Source organism: Aethalodelphis obliquidens, unplaced genomic scaffold, assembly GCF_003676395.1.
Source record: "Aethalodelphis obliquidens isolate GAN/ISIS:26980383/991018 unplaced genomic scaffold, ASM367639v1 scaffold16, whole genome shotgun sequence".
Classification (NCBI taxonomy): Eukaryota; Metazoa; Chordata; class Mammalia; order Artiodactyla; family Delphinidae; genus Aethalodelphis; species Aethalodelphis obliquidens.
Window position 1 is genome coordinate 30406612 of NW_020837960.1, and position 14500 is coordinate 30421111.

General features: G+C 51.4%; 1 protein-coding gene across 1 annotated transcript; it reads left to right on the plus strand.

Annotated features, from left to right (window-relative positions):
• The first annotated feature begins 688 nt into the window (after window positions 1–688).
• On the plus strand, window positions 689–7052 carry SHISA2 (shisa family member 2). The gene is made up of 2 exons (XM_027116667.1): window positions 689–1926; window positions 4862–7052. The coding sequence occupies exons 1-2, from the start codon at window positions 1596–1598 to the stop codon at window positions 5413–5415; spliced, it is 885 nt and encodes a 294-aa protein (XP_026972468.1). The 5' UTR covers window positions 689–1595; the 3' UTR covers window positions 5416–7052.
• The last annotated feature ends 7448 nt before the right edge of the window (window positions 7053–14500 follow it).

A 14500-nucleotide genomic window follows, 5' to 3' on the forward strand; every position in this document is an offset into this window, starting at 1 on the left:
TTCCGCAAGGCAGGAGCTATTAATCTCTCCTCCTCAAAGCCGCGTTGCTGGTCTGTCGGAGCCTTGTTTGCTTCTTCACGCAGCTGTCTACACCATCGGGGCCAAATGTGGAGCCGAGGCACCTTTCTGCTTAAATCCAATAAATCGCTCTGCCCAAATTTAGAAAGAAAAGCGACACAGATCATCCGGACAGCGGCCTAATCTGGCAAGTCTCCACCCCACCTAGCAGAAGCCGGAGCCCACCACGCAGCCCCAGGCCAGTGACCGGCCGTGGCCTGGACATCGGGCTGGGAACTGGAGGGACAGTGAGTCTAAGTGGCAACTTCAGCGTCTGTAAATGGAGCGCAGTTATCATCCTTCTTTGGGAAGTTGTGAGAATCCGAACTGTGAACGCCGCCTAAGACCTGCAGTAAGCAAGTTGAGTTTGCCCTTATTGCCGTTACTGCTGTTGCTGTGTTAGCTCGAGCGCCGTTGTCTCCCGCGCCCTTTCTACCCGGCAGCCCACGGCCCGCGGCCGTTCCGGCCCGAAAGTGAAGGGCTCGCGGCCCCTGGGGCGGCGAGGGCGGGGCGGCCCCAGCGCGCATGCGCGCCCGCGGCGCCAGCCCCTCTTAAGAGCGCGGCGCGGCGGCGCGGCGGGCGAGTCGGGGTCGGGCGCGCGGGTGGGTGGGCGGGCGGCTGCTGCGATCGGCTTGTTCCGCAGCCCCGGGGGCCGAAACTTCCGTGGGAGGCGTCCAGCGGTGCGCACCTACCCAGGGCGCAGCGGCGGGGGGGAGGGGGAGCCAGACGGAGCGCGCCGAGGCCGGAGAGCAGAGGAGGGGAGCAGGGCGAGCCGCCCACCTGGACCCGCGCCCAGCAGCAGCCGCGGCTGGCTCCCGGGATCCCGGCAGGGCGCGTCGGTTCTCGTCCGCGTCCCGGACGCTCGCGTGCGCCGGGAGGATCGACCGTCCGGCCCGCGGAGCGGAACGTGGTGGCTGCACCCAGGGGGCGGCCCGGGCGGCGCGGCAGGAGCCATGCGGACCGAGTTCGGAGCGCAGGAGGCTGAGCGCCGCCGGCCGCTGCACTTGCTGCCCGGAGCTCTGTGCCCGCTGCCCGCCGCCTTGGCCTCTTCAAGCCGCCCGAGGGGGGAATAAAGCCAGGAGACGCGCCACGACTAGCGCGCAGGACCCCGAGGCTTAAACTGTGCGGCAGCGCCCTAGCTCCGGGTCCGAAGCGGCGCGCCCAGCGGTCCTCCGGCCCGAGCGAGCGTCCCCTCGGGGATGCACGGGGAGGGTCCCGTCGCGGGTGAAGCCTCCGGGGGCTGCGGAACGGCAGCCCCGGGGGCCCTCTGAGTCGCACCCGGAGAGCTCCATCGGCGAGTGCCCACGAGTTACAGGCAGCTCCTGCTGGGGCCGGGCCGCCGGCCGAGGGAGGGCATGGCTTAGCTCCCGGAGGTCGCGGCGGGGGGGGCGGGGGCCCGCGCGGAAGGCGCCGCGGAAGGGACACTCAGCGCAGAGGTCCCGGCCTCAGCACCGCCGGGACCGGGGCGCCGGGCCGCCACCTCCCGGAGTCGGCCCTGCGCCCTCTGGAGACGCGCCGCCCGCGCCCAGGGTGGTGCCATGTGGGGCGGACGCCGCCCGGCCGCCTCCTCCCGGGACGCCGCTTCGCTCCTGCGGCTGCTGCTGGCCGCGCTGCTGGCGGCGGGGGCGCGGGCCAGCGGCGAGTACTGCCACGGCTGGATGGACGCGCAGGGCGTCTGGCGCATCGGCTTCCAGTGCCCCGAGCGCTTCGACGGCGGCGACGCCACCATCTGCTGCGGCAGCTGCGCGCTGCGCTACTGCTGCTCCAGCGCCGAGGCGCGCCTGGACCAGGGCGGCTGCGACAACGACCGCCAGCAGGGCGCCGGCGAGCCCGGCCGCGCGGACAAAGACGGCCCCGACGGTTCGGCAGGTAGGCGGGCCGGGCGAGCAGAGAGGGGAGGAAAGGGCTCTGCCTCGCCGGCGGGACCCGGCAGCCTGGAGAGGGGGAGGGAATTCGGAGCCTGCCATTTCAGGAAAGGGGCTTGGAGCGGGAGGCGATGCCTGCGTCCCGGCGCAGCCTTTACCTTGTGTGGAACGGGACAGCGGTTCAGCGCCCTGGGCCTCAGTTTCCCCATCTGTCAGCTAAAGAGCGGCTTGGCTTGGGTTTTCCGGAAAAAAAACCTAACATCCAAAGCATGGCGGGCCGCAGCCAGCCCCACGTGCCTCCTAACCAGGGGTCTCCGTGCCCCCTCCCGGGTCTCCTGTCTCTATGGGTCTAAGTCCGAGGACGGGGTCATGTCCCCGGCCAGCGAGAGGGCTGGCCGGGGAACCTGAGGGCTCCTTGGAGGGAAGGCCGCTCCTTGGGTCTTCCCGAGGGTGATGGGCTCTACCAGCCCCCGGGGGAGAGTTTACCCCTCCCTAAGATGCACCTCCCCCACCCTCGGAAGGTGTGACATCAGAGCCGTGCCATCCCTGCTCTTTGTGGCCTTGATTCTTTGGCTGTATTTTTTCAGATTGCCCAAGTTAGAGTTGGAGAAACAAATGCGTGAAAGCATTGGATAGGTTCTACTGCCTCCGCTTGTCACCAGTCTCCCAGACCCTTCTCTTGAGGGCCTATCCCATAATGTGTTTGGGAGGGAGGATGTGGTCCGGGTGGAGGTGGAAGGGCACACATGGCCCGGAGGGGCGTCTCCGCCCGTTATGAGAAGGAGAGGACTGTTATATTAATACTATCTCCCCCCCACCCCAGCCCAGGGTTCCAGCCGCCTGAGCCAGGGCCCCGCTGGTCCCTGTTCACAGAGCTGGCTGGGGCTGCTGAGAGGCGGCTCGCTTCAGTCCTTCCCTTTGCAATCACGCATTTTATTAGCTACTCCTACTGGTCGGCTGCTGCCTTGACTCTGAAGAGGAGAAGCGAGGGGAATTCCAGAAGAGGTGTCGTCTTAGCGCAGCATAGCGGGGTGTGTGGCTTCCCGAATAAACCTGGGGGGACGAGCCATGGCACACTGCTTGACTGCCTTCTCTGTGTGTGCCAAGTTGGGCTTTTGCCGGCCTCCTAGAAGTTGGGATGACTGTGGGCAAATCAGTAGGCAGCCGACTTCTCAAGACGCCGTGGTATGTGGGGATGCTTTCTAAATTCCACTTTTGAACCTTTTTTCCTAAAAATTCTGTACTTCTGCACTCAAGAAGGACAGTGCATGTCTAATTAAGCAGAGCCGAGGGCTTCCAGGAACACTGCCTTCTCTGCCCTGAGTTATTTACTCTTCCAATTAAAATCCTGGAAAGAGAACAGTGATTTCTCCCCCAAACTCATTATGTGGACTTAGACTGCTTTGGGGGTGTTTTTTTTGTTTTTGTTTTTTTTCTAACTGTTATTTGTTTACTTGATAACATATAAGGCTGGTATCTTTAATTTAGAAAATGAAGCCTTCAATCGTCAGCCTTTGGTTACATACTTGATAAGGTATGTTTTACTTACAAGGCATCATTTCTCCATGGCTCCGTGTGGTACTATGTTCTAGAAACACTGACCGCAGGAATATCGGTTCTGTCCAAGGAGCGTGATTAGAACGGCTGCTGCCGTAGCGGACAGAGGGCGTTGCGCGTGTGTGACTTCAGGCGAGGGAGAGCTGAGCGTCTCCCTGGACCATGTGCTGGCACTGCCCTTTGCCAAGACCAGCGGGACCAATCCCTGTCCTCGCGTGGCGTCTAATCGAGTAGTCAAGGAGATGGGCAGGAACGCGTCGAAAGATGGGTTCTTGGTCATCTAGGGTGGGATTCCACAGGCCCCTCCCTCCTGATTCTCGGTCCCCATCAGCCAGTGTGTCCAGCTTCTGAAACTCAGTAGTGCTAGGCCCACGGCACCCCAAAGATCTTTTTAAGTAAAAGAATTGGAAACTGGAGTTCGCTACTGATTTTAGTAAAGTGTCTATTTTTATCTTGACAGTTTTATTTTCTGGAATAAACCTCCCTTGTTAAGTAGGATGCCCATTGCTTTTCGCTCTGCGGGCTCTTCCCTGTGGTTCTTCACACGGAATCCAGTGTCCTAACTCCAGACCTGACAGCTCCGCCCCAGCCACGTGGTCCTGCCTGGGGCCTCGGCTCACTGCGGGCTCTTTCTGGAACAGATGTCAAGCCTTGTCCTCCTTGGTACCTTGTTTCATGCTGACCTGCTGCCTGGACAGCCTCCCCCCAGCCAGGCCCACATTCCAGGGACCAGCCTTCAGCTAAGTGTGTGTGGAGGGCTTTTTTTTTTTTTTTTTTTAAACCCGTCTTTGACCTCTGTATCTTACAGACTCTTTTCGGAAATGGCTGTGACTAGGGTCTGCCCGAATTTTTTGATTTATCTGCCTATGAAACAAGAAGCTGCGAAAAAAAGTTCAAAGAGGTTTACGAGAAATGTAAATAATTTTCTGGGGGGAGAAAAGACTTTGAAGTAATTTCAACTCGTTTCTGTGCAGACCCTACAAACTGTTAGGGTAGACTGAAATGTGGGCAGTTCCGTTACTCTAGGGATTTTAGAAGAGTCTTAAACCGTTAAACTCATATTTTTGCTAAATTGGGTATTTGCCTCCATGAGCGTTGCAGTTGGTGAGTCTAGCTGTCAGTGTTACCAGCTTTGCTTTGGGGGCTGATCCCCGCTGCCTGCCTGCAGTAGGCAGGCCCTGCTGCGCCCCCCTCCCCACCCCTAAGCACTTGATAAAGGACGGTGCTTCCTGTGCGGCCGATAAGCGCACACCCCGGCCTGGCCCAGGTTCCTGGCTTCTGGGTACCAGCGTTGTTCGTTTATCCATCTCCGCTGCCCATCCCCGATTTTTACTGCATCCTTACAGGAAGTCATCACAGTATGTCTCTCTCCTTTTCTTCAGTCCCCATCTATGTGCCCTTCCTTATCGTCGGGTCGGTGTTTGTCGCCTTCATCATCTTGGGGTCCCTGGTGGCCGCCTGCTGCTGCAGATGCCTGCGGCCCAAGCAGGAGCCCCAGCAGAGCCGGGCCCCGGGGGGGCCCCGCATGGTGGAGACCATCCCCATGATCCCCAGCGCCAGCACCTCCCGAGGTTCCTCTTCCCGCCAGTCCAGCACGGCCGCCAGCTCCAGCTCCAGCGCCAACTCGGGGGCCCGGGGGCCCCCGACCAGGTCACAGACCAACTGTTGTTTGCCCGAAGGCACCATGAACAATGTATACGTCAACATGCCCACAAACTTCTCCGTGCTCAACTGTCAGCAGGCCACCCAGATTGTGCCCCACCAGGGGCAGTACCTGCATCCCCCCTTTGTGGGGTACACGGTGCAGCACGACTCGGTGCCTATGACCCCGGTGCCGCCGTTCCTGGACGGGCTGCAGACGGGCTACAGGCAGATACAGGCCCCCTTCCCTCACACTAACAGCGAACAGAAGATGTACCCAGCCGTGACTGTGTAACGCAAGGTGAGGCCGGGGTCCGGTACCAGACAGAGGAAGGCAGAAGCCGTGGGCTTGGGAAGGATTCTCAACGTGGAAGTCCCAGCGTATCGCTGGTGTTTGTGGCACAATTCTGTTGGATGGCTTGCTTTGCCCCCAAACTGTATGAAAACATCTTTCTCCAAATGAGCGTTTCTGGACATGTTTCATCCCAGTGCATGATTGATTTATGGTGGAGAAGAGCATCCCCTGGAGATGCCTGTGTGGTCGCCAGTGGTTGTGTGACACATGTGCGCCCTTAAGTGCCCTTGAGGTGTGGCTGTCAGAAGGATTTTGTAAACTGATTGTTTTTATTATTTCGTTACTGTTACTTCTTTTTTCTTTTTTATTGTATTGGTACAAGATCAGAATAGTTGTTCCCTCCCTTTTACCTGGGCCAGTTTCTAATAAGCATCCCAAATTTTAGGGGGGATGCTAAGAGCACAATTCTTATAAAAGGAAACCAATCTGGACTCTGAGGTTAGTCCTTGATCTCAGTATTTCCCAGACACACCTTAATTCATTGTAAAAAGATATATATATATTGTTTATTTTTGTGCTTTTTTGGGGTCTATTTTGTGCTTTTTTACCTTGTGTAGAGATCTTATTACAAAGTGATTTCCTACATTAAAAAGAGGCTGAAAGAAATTGTATAGTTACTTAACTGATGACATTTCAGAACTCTGGGATTATTTTAATCTTGAAGTAGAGTGATGGTGTAGTAATAAAACCATTCAGCCCCTTCTCGATTGTATCTTTTAAATTTCTGACTTTACATTGACATCTGAGAAGAGTAATAAAGTGTTTTCATATTGAAATCATAAACTATCACCTGCCCCTTCTCCAGATGACTCTTCATTTTGCTGTGTGGTGTGGTTTGGCGTTTCACTCTGGTGTTCAGACCTCCGTGTCCATATAGTACTGAGTGCCGGTAATTACTGTTGTTATAAATGAACGTCAGCCTTTCTGCCTAGATCTGATAAAACATTTTCTTGTCTTCCCTAGAAAAGCTCAAAGAAACGCTTGCAGAGAGAGAGAGACTTAATATCGCTCCTCAGCCCAAACCTGAGACTTGGGATGAAATTTAAACCGCAGATTCGATTTACTTCGCAAATCATAGGCTTTTTATACTGTCGTTATCAAAATGTCTTGTTTTTCAGGCAAGAGAGACTATCAAGTTGAGAAGAGCTTTTCAAAGAGATATTGCCTTTCTTCCCCACAAAGTTAGTTCTTGTTTTCCTCTCTCTTTTAGTCCTCAACAAGCACTGTATTCATTACCAGTCTTCTGAATTATGAAATTCAAGTGAATTTATTTGTGTATTGTTCCCTTACAAGAAGTAAGTTGAAGTTAATTTCCAACTGCTAGCAAAACAAAGATTTGTAATTAAACGGTTGTAAGGTATGGTCTTCTACACATATTTATATCTGTATCCATGGCCATCTGTCTATGGTCTGTCTACCTTTTCTATCACCTGTCTGTATCTCTGTCTATCTCATGACTGAAAAACGTAAAACCATTGTTGGCAATTGGTATCAACAAAGATACCCCGTCAAATCTTTTAATAGCCAAAGGCAGGGGAAAATCATTTTACTTATTAATAAATGTTTTATGGCATGAATTCCTAGAGGAGTTGGGTTTTTTCATTTTCATTCTACTTGGTAATTTTTCAGATGGTCTGTTAAACCTGTTAATAGGGGGAAATTGCTAAAAGTCGTAAACATTGCCTTCTAGAACCAAGAGCCTACCTTTAAAAGTGATTGATATCTGTGAAGTCGATAGTATGTTCTGAGTCAGTGGGTATTTTATGTGCTCTATGGGAAACGCTGACAGCGCAAAACAAACAGTTCTTTTGGGGTCATTATATTAGCAGGCTAACGTGTGTTCTGTACATTATCTTTGATGGAGGAGTCCAGCTTATCTAAGGAAGTAAAGTGCTTAGGAATTTGGAGGTGAAAGGGGCCTTAGAGATCACCCAGCCTGGGATTGGCAAACTTTTTTTTCAGTGAAGAGCCGGAGGGTAAATATTTTAGCCTTTGCACGTTGTGTCTGAAACGATTCAGCTCTGCCGCTACAGCCCAGAAGCGGCCACAGAAGGTACATAAATGAGCCTGGCTGTGTTCCAATAAAACCTGATGGATGGACACTGAAATTTGAATTTCATATAATTTTCACATGTCACAAAATATTCTACTTTTGATTTTTTTTTTCCCCAGCTATTTCAAAATGTAAAAACCATTCTAAGCTCTAGGGCTGTGCAAACCCAGTGTGCCAGATTTGGCCATCAGGCCATGGTTCACCAGTCCCCAATCTAGTCCACTCTTATCTGGTGCTAGAGTCTCCCCTGCGACATTCTCAGCAGCCTTTTCTAAACACAGGGATGGAGAGTGCTCGCTTCTCCTTACAGGATCGTCTAAGCGTAACTTCTTTTCAATATCGTGATTCAAGCCAAAGTGCACTTTAATAAAAGAAATGAGTTTTTCACTTAGTGAATGCTACTTGGTCTTTCCAAAACATGTAACATCCCTAGAAGCAACCTCAGATCTCTTCAGTTTTCATCAGAACTGGAGACGTTTAGGTGACAAAGTAAGAACGTTCAAATACGTGGTTTCGGTATACCTTCCTTACTGTCAGGAAATCAGAGCCTGTAAGGTGTAACATGCACCCCGTAGAAATATTGTAAACTGTTGGAAAAACGAAAGGAGCACATGGAGATAGAAAGTGGTTTGCTGTTGCACGTCTTCTGTATGGAAGCCTTCAGTGTCGGTTGGTTCATGATGGTTCGGGGTGCGGGGGCATTTTGTATCCCTTGTGTAGGAAAGTCAGACCCTTTGATTGCAGGGAAGAATGAACCAGTTCTTTGTGTCCACCTAAGAGCCCGGAAACTCGGCATCTCCTATCACTTCTGCTGCCGCTGGGAAAGTTAAAATTTAACAAGAATATCAACATCCGAAGTGGCGAGAAGACCATTAAGACAAATAAATGCATTTTCCCGGCGTGTTTACTCTGCGATGCTCAGCTTCAAGCCAGCCTTCCTCTTCCGATTAGCCTCCTGGAGGAGAGACCGAGGACATAGTCCATCTATTAAATTTACCTTGAGCTTGTTTTTTTCAAGATGGCACTGTTTTATTCCATGAATTCTGTGACTTGGATTTTCTCCGTGTTTTGTCACAAGTTAGGATTTAAGTTTCCTCCAGAAGCATTTCCTGGGGAACCCACGAAGGTGAGAACGGGGTTGGCGAGGCAGATCGGGCAGATGTTCACGAAGGGACTGGACGCGGGGAGAAAAGTTTAAATGGCGCTACAGTTGGGGGTCAGAAGGTTTGAACACCCCGCTCTCTCCTTGGGTGGCCCCTACCTAGTAACAGCGATCACACTTCGTCCCCCCTTTTTCTCTCCCAGGCTTTTTCGGTGTTTCTTGCAGATTCGCAGCAGTCTTTTGCTTGCATAACGTCTTCCCAGCCCACACTCCCTCAGCTGTTCATGAACGTGGTGTAAGCTAACGCACGGCTGCTTGCTTTTAGTTGCGTGACCTTCCTAAGCGCCTAAAAGGAACACGTTTGGTTCTCTTTAATGGACTTTTAACATTGTGACTTCCCAGGAACTTAGCCTGGCCCTCCTCTAGCCTGTCAGAACTGGGGCACTAACATGAGTCCTGGGTGTTTGATCTCACTGTCCATCTACTCCCAGCCTGTGCCTGGGGTCAGGGGGGCAGACCTGGGAAGAGGGGTTTTGCAGACCCAGAAGCCAGACCGACCCTGTCAGTCATCAGGACAGAAAGCAAGCATCCCGGGCACCTGCCCGCCCTGCTGGACTTGCTGAGTTGCTGCCCGGTGAACCAGGTGTTTCCTGCAGATGCACAGCAGTCTTTTGCTTACATAACATTTTTTTTTGAACTTTTTATTTTATATTGGAGTATAGTTAACAATGTTGTGATACTTTCAGGTGTACAGCAAAGTGATTCAGTTATACGTATACATGTATCTATTCTTTTTCAAATTCCTTTCCCATTTAGGTTGTTACGTAATATTCAGCAGAGCTCTCTGTGCTCTGCAGTAGGTCCCTGTAGAACCATCTCCACTTTAAATGTAGCAGCGTGTATCTGTCAATCCCAAACTCCCTAACTGTCCTCACCTCTGCCACCAACACCCGTAACCTTAAGTTCCTTCTCTAGGTCTGGAAGTCTGTATACCACCCTGAACACGCCCGATCTCATCTGATCTCGAGAGCTAAGCAAGGTCGGGCCTGATTAGCGCTTGGATAGGAGCTTTTAAAATGTGATCACTTCCGTGTTTTGCTTATGTTCTCTGCCCCTTGAACAGGAGCAAAATCACAGCGCCCGAGGAAGCTGCATCGTCTTGACTGGAGGAATCTTCCAGACCCAGAGCGGGTGGCAGCAGGAGCTTTAACAACCCAGGGAAGGGTGCGGACGCCCTGGGACCTGCCTGCCCAGAGAAGGGCCTGGGAGCCCGGAAGTGGGTCGGAACCTGGCCGCTGGGGAGGGCACGCCCTTTGGGCTCCACTTTCAGAGCCCTTGCATTTTTAGAGGAGCAGCCTGAATATTGCAAGGAGGGACTGGATCGTGCATGCGAGTGAGAACCCCACTCATCATCAACCTTAATCCTCCTTTTCTTCCCCTTCTCAGATGGTAGAGCCCAGAGGACAGCTCCATCCTTCCGCCTTCTCTCTTTTTTAAGAGCCAGAGAAGAGCCATTTTCATCAGCCCGTTCATTCCAAAATACTTATATAGAAAATTTCTTTGACTTCTGAAATTTTTTTCTTAATTCAAAACTCGGATGTTATTGTGATTCAAGTGCCTTGAAGGGGGTAAGTGGAAGATGACAGAGTTAACGCCCTTTCCTGTAAATCATGGCAATACACTGGGCAAATACGTGTCCTGCAGTGGTCTGCATTGGCTTCCCTTTATCCTCTGTTCCTCCGGATAGAATCATTTATCAGTGAAAAACGGAAAAATAAAACCCTAGAAAAACAGTCCCTGCTGTCTAAAATGTTAGGTATTTTTGAATCTTAACTATAACCCACAGCACCACGACAGAATCACTTTGAGATAAAATTCCAAAGTTTTATGTAAGGCGTTGGCTGTGATGGTCATTTCACTTTTCACAGTTGAATGTCTTCAACACTTATACCCCAAAATTGAAGGACATAGATTCAAGTCAAGAACAAGAAATACAGAATTCGTGTTTTAAAAAAAAAAACTTTTAAACGAGAGAGGATAAAAAGGGGTAAAAACTTTATGATGGCAGCCTTCAGATTGATTTTAAGCATAAAACCGGCATCTTAATTTCAACCATCTCGAAGTGCAGGTCTTTCCATTTAGAAAAATCGTGGGTTACACAAGACATTATTTACTCAGTAGACATAACAGCCATAGAAGACTGATCGCCAGCTGTAACGTGTATATAAGACTGCCACATGTGTGTACACATATGTGTCCAGAAGGCGCCCAGGGAAATTTGAAACAGGAATGATTATTACATGAGGCTATCTCATCCATGACTCCCCTCTCGGCCCTTGACTGGTATTTTGAAACTGGAGTTTGTTTGCAGTGCTCAACTTTCCCTGTCGCAGATGTAACTGGTTCTGTCTAACCCCGCTGGAGATGGATGGACCCAAGTTCGAACCCATCGCTACCACCGGTGGTGTGGCCTTGGAGGAGGACTCTCCAGGCTCGGAACCTCGGTGTGAATTCTGTAAAAGGGGATTAACACCCACCTCCTAGGGTTGGTGTGGGGACATAGGAAGTAGCATCGCACAGAGCTGGTGGCATCCAATAGGTTTTTATGATACACATATAACGTCAGATATTTTTAACCTCAATATAGAGAAATATATAATTTATATTGACAAAATATGTCAAATATATATGTGTATATATACATAGTTCCTTATAAGAGAACTAGCTTAGGAGAGTTCCCTTATTTTTGTTTCAACAACTAATGAATTTTACCTAGGTTAGTCTACATTGCTTGTGTCTTGGGGTCGCCCAGCAGACTTGTACGGAACTGGCTTTCTCCGACCCTGGAGACGGTCCCACTCTTTGTGCCCTGAGAGCCTCCCTTATTTCTGTGCCACTGTTGCTTTGTGAAATCCCAGGCTCTCTCTCCTCCCGTGTCTCTACTAGGCTTGGCGGTTCCTACCAGGCTTTCCTACTCTGCCACTTGCTATCGCTCTGAAGCAGTCAGGCTTCAGTCCGGAAGCTGGACTGAAACATTTTATTTTAATTTTTTACTGAATTATACCCTCCACACTGCAGAGCGCATGCATCTTAAACCTACATCACAGCGAACCATCCCCCAGATCAAGAGAGAGAAAAAATCCACTTGATAGCGCCCTTGGAAGAAGCGTGCTCTGTCACCATAGAGTAGCTTTGCCTCGTGTTGAACTTTGTATGAATGGAATCACAGAGTATGTACTCCTTTGTGTCTCAGTGTTATGACCAGTGTTGAATGGGGCTGTATTTTTCTTTTTCACTGCTGTGTAGTACTCAACCCTAGGAATGTACTGTAATTTTTTATTGACTCTACTATTGATGGACACTCGGGTTATTTTCAGTTTGCAGGTGTTAGAAATATGCAGTTAGGGACATTTTTAAACATGCCTTTTGGGAAACATAAGCACTCAGTTCCCTTGGGTGGGATTCCAGGAGTAGAATTGCTATGTCATAAGATAACATTTGTACATTTGCCTTAGTAGATATGGCCATTGTCACACCGGTTATTTTTAACAGAGGGAATTTGTGTAAATATTGGTTAAACAGGTGCGAGAGGCCTGGAACCGCAAAAGGGGACGCTGAGGTGACACAGAGAGAGAGAGAGTGTGTCATTACCTGCCCGAAGCAGTTACTACCCCAGGGCCAAAACGCAGGGAAGAAGTTGGGGTGTTGGAATCTAGAAGCTTGAAGACCTGTCATGCTCAGAGAGGGGGCACCTGTGGACTGGTGCCTGGGGGGACACAAGGAGGCTGGCTCTAGGAATGCCCCCCAAACCTGGAGCTGGGTGCCAGCTGCTGCCAGGTGACGGCCGGGATGGTGGGCACTGACCGCAGCTGCCAGCCTGGCCTCGCCCCCTGCTCCCGGCCTTTCGGGTTCCCTCCAGTGCCCCCTATTGGCAGGGCCCAGTGTTGGCCCGAAAGCCCAGGGGAGGGGCTGTGCAGGCCCCCAGGCTCACGTGGCTGAGTTGGGAGGGAGGGGCCGGGGGCCAGGAACCGGCACCTCTGCCGCGGAGACGCTGCTTCGCGGCTCCAATGGCTGTTGAGATCTTCGTCACCTTTCTGACGTGTGTGTTGCAAACGTGTCAATCTACTCGCTACGGTCGTGTCTGTCGCCGGTGATTGAATTTAAAGCAGCATGTCCGTCCCATCCTAATGCGGAAATGAGACTAAAGGCTCCGTCGGAGGCGAGTTCGGGGGCCTCCCCTGGCCGGGCCGGGGGGCGGGTGGTCTTCGCAGGCATCCCTTTCGGAACAGCTCTCGCACACTCCTTGGAAGGAAGAGCACTTTGGAGGCGGTGACAGTGGCATTCAGAGCCCTCTCCCGCCCCGGGCCAGTGCGTGACGACTCCGGGGGCCCCTCTGAGCTCCAGCTGCTTAATGTGGGACACGGGTCCCCTCTCCCCACGGGGCAGCCGTGCCTGCACCCAGCTTCCTAACGCGAGTGGCTCCGGGGACTGCTTCACAGGGACTCTGATTGATGTAAGTGGCGGGGATTCGGGTTACGTTTGAAACCGTCTTCAAGACCGCACCTGGCCGCGTTCTGCTGGGTTCCTTTGCTCCTCTGCTCTCGTCTTTTCCCATATTCCTTAGACATCGGGCCGCGGGGCCGGAAGGGCTGGAGGGCGGGGCGGGGACAGTGCTGTCCTCTGCCCCTCTTTCCCACGCTCGGTGTGAACCTCTTTGTTCTCCGTCCCCATAGCACTGGCTTGTACCCTTGTGTCATGCTGCCTGGGACCACATTCAGTGTGTGCGTGTCCCCTGGGGTGGTGAGTTCCTTGAGGAGAGAAATCAAGACCTCATCAATGAACAGCACCTCAGCGCCTAGTACAGGGCCCGCATACACTACACACGCCGTTATTAATTGCAGAGGTAGAAAGAAAGAATTGGACAGAAAGATTTCACGTACTTCAAAAGGAATTTAATAGGAGGTATCTTTAGGCCAAGGCAATACCATTTATAAACTTGTATATACACACATATATATTTACAGACACTTACGTATGTGTATATACATTGTCTGATACAAGGAGCCGTTACGTGGACTCGCACACAGATTTTCCTTTGATCACAAAAATGTTCAAACAGCTGCTCAGTTAACAATGCCTGATAGAACAGGAACTTTCGTCCCATCTGCTTTATTCTTGGACCCTTCTTATGGGGAGCTTGGCGAGAAGGTTATCTCTTGCTCTGTCTAGATTTTAGTCACGGGTTGACTCCAAATATTTGGTCCAACACAACCAAGTGAGGCTGGCTGAAGTTTGCGATTGCCAGAGCCATCTCAAAACAGTTTCTCCTAATTATAAATTGGAAGGCTGTGATCTGGGATGGAATTTTCCTCGCTTTTATGATGAGTGAGAGTTTTCATTTTTCTTCTTTTTTTTAACCAGTACAGTATTTCTCTATTAGTTTTAGTGTTAAGAAGTTTTATATCTAATGAAAGGTGTATTGGAACAAAAACACCCCTCGTTGAGTGTCTGAGGATCAATACTCATTCAGCCATCGTTTATCGAGAAGTACCAAAACCTCATTTGACTCGGCACCTTGACTTTTTCACAGTGGGGTTATAAGAAAAAACCGTGCTTGACAAATGGTATTTGAACCCACATACGTTCGCTACTATACCCGGAAGTGGGGTCCGGCTGCTCGCCGCTCAAAAGCCAATAAAGAGGCCAGGCTGGTGGAAAGGAAAGATTGCTTTATTTTGGAGGCCGGCAACCGGGGTGGAGTGGGGGAGGGTGAGCTCCTGTCCAAAGGCCGACTCCCCCCCACTGACAACCAGCGGACAAGAGCTTTTATAGACGGAGGGAGGGGCTACCTGCAGAAAACAGCACAGTCG

Coding starts and splice junctions, on each gene's coding strand:
- SHISA2 (XM_027116667.1), top strand. CDS start 1,596: ATGTGGGGCGGACGCCGCCCGGCCGCCTCCTCCCGGGACGCCGCTTCG. Junction 1,927..4,861: donor CGGCCCCGACGGTTCGGCAG/GTAGGCGGGCCG, acceptor CCTTTTCTTCAG/TCCCCATCTATGTGCCCTTC.